The sequence below is a fragment of the Pongo abelii genome, chromosome 23 (genome assembly GCF_028885655.2).
Source record: "Pongo abelii isolate AG06213 chromosome 23, NHGRI_mPonAbe1-v2.0_pri, whole genome shotgun sequence".
Classification (NCBI taxonomy): Eukaryota; Metazoa; Chordata; class Mammalia; order Primates; family Hominidae; genus Pongo; species Pongo abelii.
The window spans coordinates 32,726,919-32,741,615 of NC_085929.1; the positions used below are offsets into that span (position 1 = coordinate 32,726,919).

The 14,697-nt window shown below is 43.1% G+C and overlaps 1 protein-coding gene across 7 annotated transcripts in view; it reads left to right on the forward strand.

Annotated features, from left to right (window-relative positions):
• Positions 1 to 14,697, forward strand: part of SEZ6L (seizure related 6 homolog like) — a 215,804-nt gene that overhangs the window by 182,127 nt on the left and 18,980 nt on the right. For 5 of the 7 annotated variants that reach the window (XM_024239792.3, XM_024239793.3, XM_024239794.3 and 2 more), the window contains exon 12: positions 1,493 to 1,684. The exons of the other annotated variants lie outside the window; for them this stretch is intronic. In XM_024239792.3, the coding sequence (XP_024095560.3) occupies positions 1,493 to 1,684 (192 nt within the window). The remainder of the gene's footprint in view (positions 1 to 1,492; positions 1,685 to 14,697) is intronic. 7 annotated transcript variants of the gene reach the window in all.

The window sequence follows — 14,697 nt, forward strand, 5'->3', positions numbered from 1 at the left end:
ATATAATATATATACAATATATTATATATATAATATATATACAATATATTGTATATATATAATATATAATATATTGTATATATATAATATATATACAATATATTGTATATATATAATATATATACAATATATTATATATAATATATATACAATATATTATATATAATATATACAATATATTATATATAATATATATACAATATATTATATATAATATATACAATATATTATATATAATATATATAATATATATACAATATATTATATATAATATATAATATATATACAATATATTATATATAATATATAATATATATACAATATATTATATATAATATATATAATATATATACAATATATAATATATAATATATAATATATATACAATATATTATATATAATATATATAATATATACAATATATTATATATAATATATATAATATATATACAATATATTATATATAATATATATAATATATATACAATATATTATATATAATATATATAATATATATACAATATATTATATATAATATATATAATATATATACAATATATTATATATAATATATAGTATATATACATTATATATACTATATATTATATATAATATATATGTACATACATATAAAAAAATACATATATATATTATATATAATATATATATGTATTTTTTTGAGACAAGGTCTCACTCTGTTGCCCAGGCTGGAGTGCAGTGGTGCCGCGATGGCTAACTGCAGCCTTGACCTCCCAGGCTTAAGCAATCCTCTCACCTCAGCCTCCTGAGTTGCTGGAACAACAGGTGTACCCCACCATGCCCCATTAATTTTTGTATTTTTTGTAGGGACCAGATCTCGCTATGTTGCCCAGGCTGGTCTCAAACTCCTGAGCTCAAGCGATTCATCCACCTCTGTCTTCCCTTTCAAGTCCTAGGATTACAGGCATGAGCCACCGTGCCCCACCTCTTTGGGCAAATTCTTAAAAGAGGAATTAAATTCAAGGCTATTTTCTCCTGGCCTATTCTCCAGCCACCTTTATCAAGCAAAAGATACATTATCTTCCAAAAAGGAAAAGAACTGAGTTAGGAAACTTTTTTTTTTTTTTTTTTTTTTTGAGATGGAGTCTCGCTCTGTCGTCCAGGCTGGAGTGCAGTGGCGCGATCTCGGCTCACTTCAAGCTCCGCTTCCCGGGTTCACGCCATTCTCCTGCCTCAGCCTCCAGAGTAGCTGGGACTACAGGCGCCCACCACCAGGCCAGGCTAATTTTTTGTGTTTTTAGTAGAGACGGGGTTTCACCATGTTAGCCAGGATGGTCTCGATCTCCTGACCTCGTGATCCACCCGCCTCGGCCTCCCAAAGTGCTGGGACTACAGGCATGAGCCACCACACCCGGCCAAGTTAGGAAACTTTCTAGATCATTCTGTAATTCTCAGCAAACCCATGGTCATCCAGAGGTCTGACGTCCTCTTGGTCTGGTTTCATCCCGTGTAGTTATGTACTGCACCGACCCCGGAGAGGTGGATCACTCGACCCGCTTAATTTCGGATCCTGTGCTGCTGGTGGGGACCACCATCCAATACACCTGCAACCCTGGTTTTGTGCTTGAAGGGAGTTCTCTTCTGACCTGCTACAGCCGTGAAACAGGGACTCCCATCTGGACGTCTCGCCTGCCCCACTGCGTTTGTGAGTCCTGTTTATTGAATTGGGCCCCCAGTAGGTAGAAGCAGATTCACTTTCTCTTGTTCATGATGGAAGGCTGGGCTGCTAGGAGGAGGCCTTCTGCTTTTCGACAGGGGCTTTTATTATTATTACTATGACAAAACAGTACCTAACACTGATCGGGAGCACACATACTATAACATTTACAGTAAATTTATCATGCATTGCTCTAAGTCTTCTACCAAATTTCACTCTTTCTTCCTCAAGTAGCCCTAGGAGCATAGTATACTTTGTTTGTTTGTTTGTTTGTTTGTTTGTTTGTTTGTTTGTTTTAGATGGAATTCCACTATGTCACCCAGGCTGGAGTGCAGTGGCACCATCTTGGCTCACTGCAATCTCCACCTCCTGGGTTCAAGCGATTCTCATGCCTCAGCCTCCCAAGTAGCTGGGATTACAGGCGCATGCCACCATGCCTGGCTAATTTTTATATTTTTAGTAAAGATGGGGTTTCACCATGTTGGCCAGGCTGGTGTTGAACTCTTGATCTCAAATGATCCACCCGCCTCGGCCTCCCAAGATGCTGGGATTGCAGGCGTGAGCCACCACCCTGGCCTCACTGGTTTCATTTTAAGAAGAGGATACTATGCTAGGTGTGGTGGCTCATGCCTGTAATCCCAGCACTTTGGGAGGTCAAGGCAGGCAAATCACTCGAGCCCAAGAGTCTGAGACCAGTCTGGGCAACATGGCGAAACCCTGTCTCTACCAAAAAAATACAGAAATTAGCCAGGCATGGTGGTGTGCACCTATTGTCCCAGCTGCTCAGGAGGCTGAGGTGGGAGGATTGCTTGAGCCCAAGAGGTCAAGGCTGCAGTGAGCTGTGATTGTGTCACTGCACTCTAGCTTGGGTGGCACAGCGAGACCCTGCCTCAAAAAAAAAAAAAAAAAAAAAGGAATACTACTTCAAGGCTCTCTAGGGATTCTGATGTACAAACAGTGTTCACAGTCATTGCATAAGGAAAGCATGAAGTTATGTGGAAGGAGCAGAGCCTTACACAGTATTTTTGGGGTTAGAAACTGTCAGCTGCGCTAATATTTTAAATTAGTGTGTTATGAACAACTCCATTAGGAATACAGCCAGTTCAAACTCCAGAAGCCACAGTGAGGTCTTGATAGTGTTGAAGAACCAAGAATTTAACTCTGGGGGGAAAAAAAGAAAAGAAAAAATAGAATTCCTGTGAGCTGATTATAAATTCCCCTACATCTGATGTGAGTAACACTGTGTACAATTTATAGACTTGGCCACCTCCTATAGTGGCTATGTTTTGTGACTTCTCACAACTACCTAAAACAGGCTTCACAAATTTTGATGACCACACTAACAAGCAACTCTACAATTTAGATGAGCAAACTGCAGAAAGGCAACCAGAAAGCAGGAAAGTCCTTGTCCGTTTTCATTGGATAGGCTGATACTTACTGAGCACTTACTGTAGGCCAGGTGTCATTCTAAGAATGGCGCATGCATTAACTCTTTTATTCCTGGCAGGAAAATAAAAATGGAGATGTCTTTTGCCTCTCGTTGAAGACAGAGCATGGCCAAATTCACACTCACAAGAGACCTTCCTCTCTGCTCTATTCATGAGCCAGCCAAAGCCAAGTTCCCGTTTGCTAGTTCATAAATTCAGCTTCCCCAGCCCACAGAAGGGCTTTACTCTACAGACCCCAAAAGAATGAAGAGTTTTAGGCCCATAGCGCTTGCTCCATAGATTTCCCTTAACATCTGATCCTTTTCTTGTGAGAGAAAAATTTCCATTTCTGTGTTCTTATTTTCTCTTCTCAAAAAGGGAGACTTTATTATTCTGTTTCCACAAGTAACAGGGATTCTTGGACCACACAGTCCTGTGTCTCCATCTGTCTTTTTAGTCAGAGTCCCAGAATTTCAGAGCTGAAGGGAATCTGAGAGATAAAATACAATTGCAGGATGACTTAGAGATAAAATGCAACTGCCCCCATTATACAGATAATAACAATAGTTACTTATTGAATGTAAAAGACACATTGCTAAGCACACTGTACATATCTGTAAACATGTGTTTTTGTGTATGTGTGTGTATATATAGTCTGTGTACATATGTGCATATATATGCATATACATATATACTAAGGAAACTGATATTCAGAGGGAAGTACAAATAACAAGAATCATTGCTCATTGAATGTATAACACACATTTCTTGACACTATATATATATTTGTGAATCTATGCGTGTGTGTGTATTTATACATACACACTAAACCTAGCCCCTTAACCACAACCACACTTGGTCCCCAAGCCCCAGAACCTTGGGCCAAATCCACATTGGTTGGTTCCTGTTATAGGTTGAATCTATCCCCAAAAGATATGTTAAAGTCCTAACCCACAGTATCTGTAACTGCAACCTTGATTGGACACAGCATCTTTGACATCCTAACCCATGGTCTCTGTAACTGTGACTTTGATTAGAACTTCAGAATTCTAACCCACTGTGTCTGTAACTGTGACCTTGATTGGACACAGCGTCTCTGAAGTCCTAACCCACAGTATCTGTAACTGTGGATTTGATTGGAAATAGAATCTTTGCGGATGTGATCAAGTAAAGCTGAGGTCACACTGGATTAAGATGGGTGTTGATCCAATGACTGTTGTCTTTGTAAGAAGAGGGAAATCTGGACACAGATGGGGACACAGATACAGAGAAGGCCACAGGATGACAGAGGGAGAGATTAGAGTGATGCAGCTGCAAGCCAGGGAGCATGAAGGAAGGACCCCCCTCCACCCTGCAGAATTCAGAGGGAGTGTGGCCCTGCCGACACCTTGATTTTGGACTTCCAGCCTCCCAGCCAAGTTTGTGTCCTAAGCCTCCCGGTTTGTGGTCCTTTGTCAAGGGCAGCCCTAGGACGTGAGTGTCATTCCCATTTCCTTCTGGTGACTGCAAGAGCGATCAGAAGCAGCTACTTTAGTAACTCCAGCTGCAGAGACCCAGAGATGAAAAGCTTAAAACAAAAGCTTCTATTAAATTACTGAAAGGTGGGGGCATCATTTTTTTAAAAAAGAAAAAGCACTTCACCAATGAGACCCAGTCTCTAAAGACCCTCTGAGCTGCGGCAGCTGCTGCTGGATTTCCAAGACGCAAGCCTCCCTCCCTCCCTTCGGGAATGCTTTTCCCTGAAATCTCCGCGTTGGATCTGCAGTGCTGAGTAGAGACGGCGGCTTCCCTTACACCCATGCTAATGAGTTCACGAGCCACGCGGGGTGTCAGGAGACACGCGGTACTCCCAAAAGCCTGAAGAAGAGCCCTGTGTGTGGTGGCAGCAACGTGACAAGCGGGCAAGGCTGATGGGAGATAACACAGGAGGCGAGAGATGGTCAGATTCTGGCAGTGCGGCTCCTGAGTAAGAGGGAGGATGCAGTCTAGATTCTGAAGGCATTTTTAAGGTTGAGGTTGTCAGACATAAAACAGCTTTGAAACATTTTGTCAAATGAACAAAGGGAACAGCACCCATTTGATGGGCCCTTTCAGTAGGCTGACATTTTCCCCAACACTAACACTCTTCACCCTCACGGAAATTCCACAGGTGCATGCCTGTCCACTTAAAAGCAGGCAAAGAAGGACTGGAGAGGGTGAGTAGCTTTCCTGAGGTCACACAACAGGAAGACCAGAATTCTAACTCAAGCCTGACTAAACCCAAAAGCATCTTCCCAACCTCATCACTCTGCAGTTCAGCTTTTGGGCAAACCTCTTGTGCTTAAGAGTGGACAAAGATCTTCCACCAAGAAGTTCATGAAGCAGACAGAAAACTGCATAAGCTGCTGGGCCGAGTGGTGCGGTGGCTCACGCCTGTAATCCCAACTCTTGTGGGAGGCTAAGGCTGGAGGATCACTTGAGGTCAGGAGTTCCAGACCAGCCTGGCCAACATGGTGAAACCCCTGTCTCTACTAAAAATACAAAAATTAGCCAGGCTTGATGGTGAGCACCTGCAATCCCAGCTACTCAGGAGGCTGAGGCAGGAAAATCGCTTGAGCCCAGGTGGTGGAGGTTGCAGTGAGCAGAGATCACGCCACTGCACAGCAGCCTGGGCAGCAGAGGGAGACACTGTCTCAACAACAAAGGAAAAAAGAAGAAAAGAAAAGAAAACTTTATAAGCTCTGGTTGTCTATAGCCTCTTCCCCAGTTACTTGCCCAAAGCCATAGTTTGGTCCCCTGGGACTGAAAGCCATATCTTTTTAATCCTAGTCCATTTACCCCAGGGCACTTTAAGAACAGACAGGTCAGGCAGAGATAAAGGGAAGAGTCTGGGTGTCAAAGTCAGACACACCCTCCAGCTCTGCTGAGTGACCTTGGGCAAGTAACTTGCCCTCTCTGGGCCTCAGAGCCCCCATCTGTGAAAGAAAATAATACCCTTTACCAAGAAGGATTGTTGGGAGCAACTCACTCAGTCATTCGACTGACTCAGTTGTTCAGGCCTCCTATATGCAGGCACACGCTAGGACAGAGGTTCCCAAACTTTCTCAACTCATGACACCCTTGGTGTCTCAGGAATTTTTTCACAGATTTCCTAGGCCAGAATACCATTTCCATTTATTAAATACCAGTTCCATTCATTAAACAGTTAGGTACAAACAACTGAATGAGTAGTTATCTCTTCACAACACAGTAGCCATTTGAAAAAGTAATGCACATACATTAAAAGAAAAATGGTTTTTTTCATTATTAAATAATGACAATTGCTGGCTGGGCGTGATGGCTTACGCCTGTAATCCTAACACTTTGGGAGGCTGAGGCAGGCAGATTACCTGAGGTCAGGAGTTCGAGACCAGCCTGGCCAACATAGTGAAACCCCGTCTCTACTAAAAAGACAAAAATTAGCTGGGTGTGGTGGCACGTGCCTGTAATCCCAGCTACGTGGGAAGCTGAGGCAGGAGAATCGCTGGAACCTGGGAGGCAGAGGTTGCAGTGAGCTGAGATCATGCCACTGCACTCCAGCCTGGGAGACAGAGCAAGACTCTGTCTCAAATAATAATAATAATAATAATAATGACAATTGCTGCTACGAGGATGTGTATGCCCATTAGGCTGTGCAAAACTTCTTAAACGTTAGGATCAGACGGGACTTCGCCACCCTAATTTCCTGTTCCACATTGATTTTGTCACAGTTAGCACAAGCACTACAAAAAAATCCAGCTTTGCAATGATGAGTCATCATCAAAAGAAAGATGACGTGATCTAATGTTGAAACGGTGAACTATCTTGAGCTGGTAGTTCACAAGGGTCCAACACATCACTGTGTTTCCTCAGAACTTTTTTTTTTTTTTTGAGACGGAGTCTGGCTCTGTTGCCCAGGCTGAAGTGCAGTGGCACAATCTTAGCTCACTGCAAGCTCCACCTCCCGGGTTCACGCTATTCTCCTGCCTCAGCCTCCAGAGTAACTGGGACTACAGGCGCCCGCCACCATGCCCAGCTAATTTTTTTGTATTTTTAGTAGAGACGGGGTTTCACCGTGTTAGCCAGGGTGGTCTCCTGACCTTGTGATCCACCCGCCTTGGCCTCCCAAAGTGCTGGGATTACAGCCATGAGCCACTTTGCCCAGCCCTCAGAACTTTTTTAAAAAATCCCACAGCACCCCCTGTGAGTTCCTGGTGGCATCCTGGGTCACCTTGGTGCACAGTTTGGGAACCCTGGCACTAGCCCTTGGAAAAACAGTAAGGTATAAACAGATATGACCCACATTCTCATGGAGCCTGGGGCCTATTTGGAAAGGAGGGTGGACAGACAGGTCTATGAAGGAAATCACAATGAATCGTCAGCATCACCTCCTCCAGGAAGTCCTCCCTGATTTCCTAGGCTGGCTTGTGTTTCTGTCCTCAGAATTCCCATGGAACCTACAGTGACATCTGTCACCACAGCTGCTGCAGTTTATTGAAATGATCTGTTTATATGTTTGTAGAATCACATTCCCTAGAGTAAGAAAGAGAAAGAATTTTAAAATATATATATAGAATCAAACACATAACTCACTTGCTAGGATTGTCTCCAGTTGATCCTTGAATCCCCCAAGCCTAAGAGGCTCGACAAATGATGTTACTATTACTGTCATTGATATTGTTAGCAAAACGAATGTGATCTTCATCACACCTCCACTTTGTTGCAACTTCCCCTCTTTGATAGGGACGTGGTGGATGACTCCTAAGGTACCTAACCCAAAGACATAAACCACACCACCAAAACTAACAAGAATCTGACAAATCCAGCAAGGGTTTTATGGGTGGCCCTCAGGAGTCACTTAGCTTGCTTAAGAGACGGCGATTCCCCGGGAGGCCCTGGTTCATCACAGCCCTGAGCCCAGAACACCTGGGATACGAGACATAAGGATTTCCCAGCCTGGACAGAGCCCACAGGTGCTGTGGCCAGACTGTGGCCACGGTAGGAGCTTCCACTGTTGAGCCGTCTCCTGTGGCCACACCTTGGCCAGCATGTCCAGTGTTAGCTGAGTGCCCATCCTCATTTAGAAATCTCTGTCTCTGGGAAAGCGGTCTTTCAGGGAAATCCATGATAACCCTAGGGGATTTGGGTAAAAGAAGGGCCTTTGTTATAGCAGAACCATTAAATGGACAGCACTCAAAACCAGCACGTCCAGGTTTGTACCCCAGCCCTGCCTCTTACAAGCACCATGACTTTATACAAGCCAGCTTTCTCATCAAAAAGATTGAAAAACGAACATGCCAATCATAAATATAAAGGCTTTTAATGAATGGTGTGCCTGGCACATAGCAAGTCTTCAATTAACATTGGCTGCTAATCACCACTCTGTTTCAAAGCTCCACTACTTGTAGGGCATATTGCAAACCATTTGTAACTATTACTAGGGGACTTGATTTTGAGCATTTTGTTCAAATGTGCTCCAGAAATGTACATTTTCTTCTATTGTTAAAGAGAGGGGAAAACGGAAAAAGAAAATAGAAATGAGAGTGGGTTTGTGAGTAGATCTACAAGGCCATCGGTCCAATTCATTTGCATTCCTGGAAGAGAATGCCTGGAGTTACACTAGTTGCAACCCGAATTGTTTAAAACATTCGACCAGTGGTTTTCAACCAGAGGCGATTTTGCTTTCCAGGGTACATGTGTCAATACAATTTCTACAGAAATTATGAGTTGTCACAACTTGTCAGGGAAGAGGGGTGCTACCGGCTTCTAGCAGGTCAGGGCCCGGGATGCTGTTCAATATCCTCCAGTGCCCAGGACAGCCCCCACCACAAAGAATTATCCATTCCAAATGTAAATCCTGTCTAAGTTGAGAAAACCTGCCTTAGATGATCTTATTTCAAAGTGTGACTACATGTCACTGCCTAGCCATGTCTCGGCTAAGGTCCAGCCTGTTTATGGGCAGGAAAAAAATGGAGTACAGAGACATAAGCAACTCGCTCAAGGTGGTGCAGCAGACACAGGCCTCCAGTTTCAAATTCAAGCTCCTATTCCTTTGACTCTTCTGCCATCTTCTAGGTGCTGAAGATACACACAAGTGCCTTCCAAGAGCTGGTTCCTGGTGGGGAAAAATTCCATATGACATTGTTTTCAAACTCTTACTGAGGACTGGGTCAAAATTGAATCAGGCCGACTTGAAAGCTAGAGAATCCTCAGCTCAAATCGCAGTTCAGCCACTTCCTGCTTGAGTGGACTTTTCACCAGTGAGTTCCACCTGAGCCTCAGTTTTCTCATCTGTAAAATGGCTGCATGGTGCAGTGGTTAAGACCGGACTTGGACCACCTGGATTTGAATCTTATTTATACCATTAACTAGCCTGTGACCTTTGACATGTTACCCAACAGTTCTGTGCTCCATTCGCCTTGGATATAAAATGGGGATGATGACCAGGCATGATGGCTCACGCCTGTAATCTCAGCACTTTGAAAGAACGAGACAGGAGGATCACTTGAGGCCAGGAGTTCAAGACCAGCCTGGGTAACCTCAGGGTCCTCAGGACCCTGTCTTCGTAAAAAAATTTAAAATTAGCCAGACATGGTGGTGCACGCCAGTGGTCCCAGCTACTCGGGAGGCTAAGGTGGGAGGATCTCTCGAAAGGGAGGTAAAGGCTGAAGTGAGCTGTGTTCATGCCACTACACTCCAGCCTGGGTGACAGAATGAGACCCTGTCTCAAAAATAGAAATAAAATAAAGTAGGAATGAAGATATAATATCTGTGTCTTAGGGTTGTTGTGATAACTAAATGAGTTCATAGATATAAAACACTCAAAATGGAATCTGGCTCAGAGAATGCGCTCAGTAAATATTGTAAATGTTGGCTGTTTTGGTCATGATTGCTGTTACCTTCAAGGACTTTGCAGAAGGATTAGAAATAATATATGCAAATCATCTAATACAGAATGGTTGTGCAAATATTTTGGAAATTAATTAAATGATAAGTTAATATGTTAACCATGCCAGGACACCAAACCAGTGGTTCTGAGCCCTTGCCAAACTTTAAAATCTCCTGGAGAGTTTTAAAAAGAATACTCTGGGTGACTAAATTAAAATACCATAGGGGGCGGAGCCAGGGTACAGGATAACCCAAGGCCTTTCTAGCACTTAGCCTGGGGGTCCTGCTTCTAGGTCGGCTGTCAATATCCTCCTTTACACCCAGGTCTAACGATTTATACTTTATGCACGTTCTATCTCCCCAGGGCGAGGACAGTGTTTAGCACAGGTTTGGTACCAGGAAATACTTGTGGAATACATACAGGATTGAATTAGTGTTAAGTTACATGAAGGCAGGGACCATGTTCGCCTTGCTCATCATTGTATGCCCGGCGCATGCAATGCCTGACACACACAAGGTGTCCAATAAATATTTGTTGTATTAATTCATCTGTTAATTTATGAAAGAAAACATTTCCAGGGAAAGGTTCATGGGGGATTTCTTTTGTGTTGCCACTGCCACCTGCTGGTCATTTTGCTGCACTGCAGGTAATACGGTAGGGATTTGTGTTCTCTGAAGGGAGCCACCAATGTCAACAAGAAAAAGCCTCCCCGACCAGGGGGCGGGAAAGTGAAGCTTCTCATCTGCGCTTTCCCCAGCACAACTGAGACCACACTGGGTTGGAATGACCCGGTAACTGTTCTCTCTTCCCCACTCGACTGAGTTCTGGGAGAACAGAAACCGTGATTCTCTAATTCACTGTTTCATACCCAGCTCCTAGCACAGGGATGGAACGTTGGAGGAACAGAGTCTACAGGCTGAAAAAAAAAAAACCAGAGTGTACTCTGGACTCTGGGAGTTCAAAAACTATAAAGTGTAGTGCACCGGGCTGCATTTCCCGAGGAGTAGGAGTATTAGATACACTACGGGGATACCCAAGCGGCTTTAAACAGTGTCCAGATGAACTTTTTGTGAGTCGTTTGGCTTAAGAAAATTAGAAAAATTAAAACTGACATGTGAAACCTCTGATTATAAGACTATTATTATTTAGAGTGAGGCTAAATTGTACAGTGCAATCTAAATAGAAAAACAAGTCAATAGAAATTTTTAAAAATATATTAAATAGGCCAGGTGTGGGGGCTCACGCCTGTAATCCCAGCACTTTGGGAGGCTGAGGCGGATGGATCACTTGAGGTCAGGAGTTCGAGACCAGCCTGGCCAAAATGGTGGAACCCCGTCTCTACTAAAAATATATATAAAAAAATTAGCTAGGCTTGGTGGCGCATGCCTGTGGTCCCAGGCTGAGGCAGGAAAATTGCTTGAACCCAGGAGGCTGAGGTTGCAGTGAGCTGAGATCACACCACTGCACTCCATCTCGAGTGACAGAGTGAGACTCTGTCTCAAAAAAATATATATATATATATGTATTAAGTAAACAACAGTACAATTGGTATGAAAACATGACAAGAGTTTTAAAAGCCATAAAAATAATCAGTGTATATTGGGTGCTCACTATATGCTGCCCATCTCATGTGTGGTGCTTGTTTTATTCTCATAACAATGCCATGAGATAGCCCATTTTAAAGATGAGGAAATTGAGGCTCAGAGAGGTCAGTTGTGCTCACAGACATACAACTAGGATCTGAATCCTGAGCCCTTGGACACTTGAGCCCAAACGCTCCTACTCTGCAATTTGCGTTTAAATGAAATGATGTGAGGTCTTTCAAGAAATATTTACTGGGCACCTATCCTGTACCAGGCTGCCAAGGATGCAGCAGTGAGCTCAGCTGGGTTGAGGACCAAAGACTTCCTCAGGATATTTTCAGAGGAATCATTAGAACATGATTGGCACTGGATTCTGCTCATTATACCATCTATGTTTATTGTAAAGTAATGCAGACTCACCCTGCATTTAAAAAAAAAAATACATCAAAGCACAGGCTGTAAAAATAAAAATAAAATTCTCCCTTCCTACAGTCCATCCCCAAGGCATGCTCTGCAGGGTTAATGATTCCTTGCCAGCCCTCTTAGGTCTCATCCATAAACACATAATAGAGTGCTGCCTTGGAGGGAGCCCCATGATTGATTTAAGCAAGGCTTTGTGATTTGATGCTGGGCTCAGACACAGAAGCGTTGGCTGCATATCCATCCTGCTCTGGAATGCCAGGGGGCAAACTTCAAGTATACAGATGACCTTCAATTAGTGGAAGGATTAGCTTTGGCCAAGTGTCAGCTGAACCACTTACTGCCTCATCTCTGGGAGTCTTGTGGAAAGGGAGCTACATTCAACATCTCTGCCTCTATCGCTCAACTATTCCACCAGCCCCTTCCCTTGGCTACATTAGGGGTCTTCTCCAGCCACCCAGGGTCTTCTGAATTTCTTCTATGGCGTCTGCCATTTTTAATTAAATTGTCCATTTACACATTTGCTTGGCCCCTTAGAGCATGCAGACCATGAGCTCTAGAGGACAGGAATGATGTCTGATTCACCTCCTCACCGCATTGCTGGACACATTGCTGGGCATGAAGTAAGCACTCAAGAGATATTTTCTGAATAAATGCATGGGTGCCCGCCAGAGCTATCTATGGTGTCATCCAAGATGCAACTCCAGCTGCACAATGACCTGGAAAGTCTCTTCCCACAGGCTGACTTCTGGGCTAGATTTCAAGGGTGGGAAGGAAACAGTTCATAACTCCCAGTGAAGACTGCTATTGATGTATAAAGGAAAACCCTTTAACCTCAAGAGTGAAGCCAGATTCCTACCCGTCCACCCACTGGAGGAGATCAAAGTCCTGATTCTTCATGTATGGTGATTACTGTGACTAAAACATACTCATTGATTGATTCATTCATCTTTTCATTGGAAAAGTGATATATTTAAGTGCCTACAAGGCCAGACACGTGAAAGACAACAGGGAGTGGCAGAGACTGGGGCTAAAGTAAAAAATATTCCTGGTCTAACAGGGAAAGCCACTACTCAACACTAGCCAGTCATTGCCATGTAACTATGTGAACCCAGTATTGCCCAATCTTCTAATGTTTCAGAAGAATCCAGAAATCTAAATTATTACTTGAAATCTCCTAATTTGTGAAAGCTCGGTAACTATTGTTTTAGTTGACATTGCTCAAGCTGAATAGAGCCCAGATGTAAGTCATGTTCACAGAGAAAAGGGTTCTAGCTGGGACCTATGTTGTACTGTGTGCCTTGAACCACAAGTGCCGTAGGACCAGGGATTATATCTGTTTTATTTACCTCTGTGTCCTCAGTACGACTTATGTTGTTGGCACATAGTAATTGATCAATAAACATTATTTGAGTAAATAAAGGAATGCTTCCTGTGAACCAGGCATTGTACTGGGTATGAGCATAATATGAGTTTTAAGCCTGGGAAAGAGGTGCCAGAAAAGATTCTGAGGTTATGATGGTGATAAGACAGAGTTCCAAGGACAGAGGAATTCACGCCTTTGGGGAGCAATCTGGGTCTTGAAGGCATGCTTGAGATTCATCTTGCAAAATAAGACGCTTCAAACAACACGTGTTTATTATCAGTTTCTGTGGGTCAGAAATCTGGGCATAGCTTAACATGTACACCCATGTTCATGGCAGTATTGTTCAGAGTAGCCAAAAAGGGAAGCGACCCAAGTGTCCATCAATGGATGAATGAAAAACAAAGTATGACACCTGCCTACGACGGAATATTAGTCAGCCTTGAAAAGGAAGAAAATTTTTGACACATCTTACAACCTAGATGAACCTTGAGGACATTATGCTAAGAGAAAGAAGCCAGTCACAGGAGGCAAACACTATTTGATTCCACTTACATGCGGTAACTAGAGCTGTGAACTTCATAGAGACAGAAAGTAGAATGGTGGATCCCAGGGGCTAGGGATAAGTTGTTTAACGCATATAGAGTTTAAGATTTGCAAGATGAAAAGAGTTCTGGACATAAGTTGCCCAACAATGTAAAAGTATACTAACCTACTGGACTGTACACTTAAAATGGTTAAGATGGTCAGTTTTATGTTATGTAGATTTTACTACAATTTAAAATTTTTTAAATAATAAAGTTTAGAATGTTTTAGGATTTGTAGTCCTGTGTGCGAAGCAATTTGCTGGCTGTCCATTCCATCCAGGTGCTGAAAAAGGACTAGATCTCACATGCGGCCTGGAATGGGTTAAACCTGCAGGTTCAACTCTCCAATAAATACTGTGATCCTAACACCTTGGGAGGCTGTGGCAGGAGGATTGCTTGAGCCCAGGAGTTTGAGACCAGCTTGGGACGCATGGCAAGACCCTGTCTCTACTTTAAAAAAAAAAAAAAAAAAAAAAAGCCGAGTGTGGCGGGACACGCCTATAGTCCCAGCTCCTCAGAAGGCTTAAGCAGGGGAATTGCTTGACCCTGGGAGGTTGAGGCTGCAGTGAGCCAGGCTGCACCATTGCACTCCAGCCTGGGTGTCTTAGGCTACCGGGTACTTTGTGTCTGCAGCTGAAGAGAGCAGTCACCAGATGGCAGTATGGGCTTATTTGTAATAGTTGGGGCCTTTTGTTGCATTCCTACTAAATCCCAGGCCCTGAGCTTCAAGCTTGC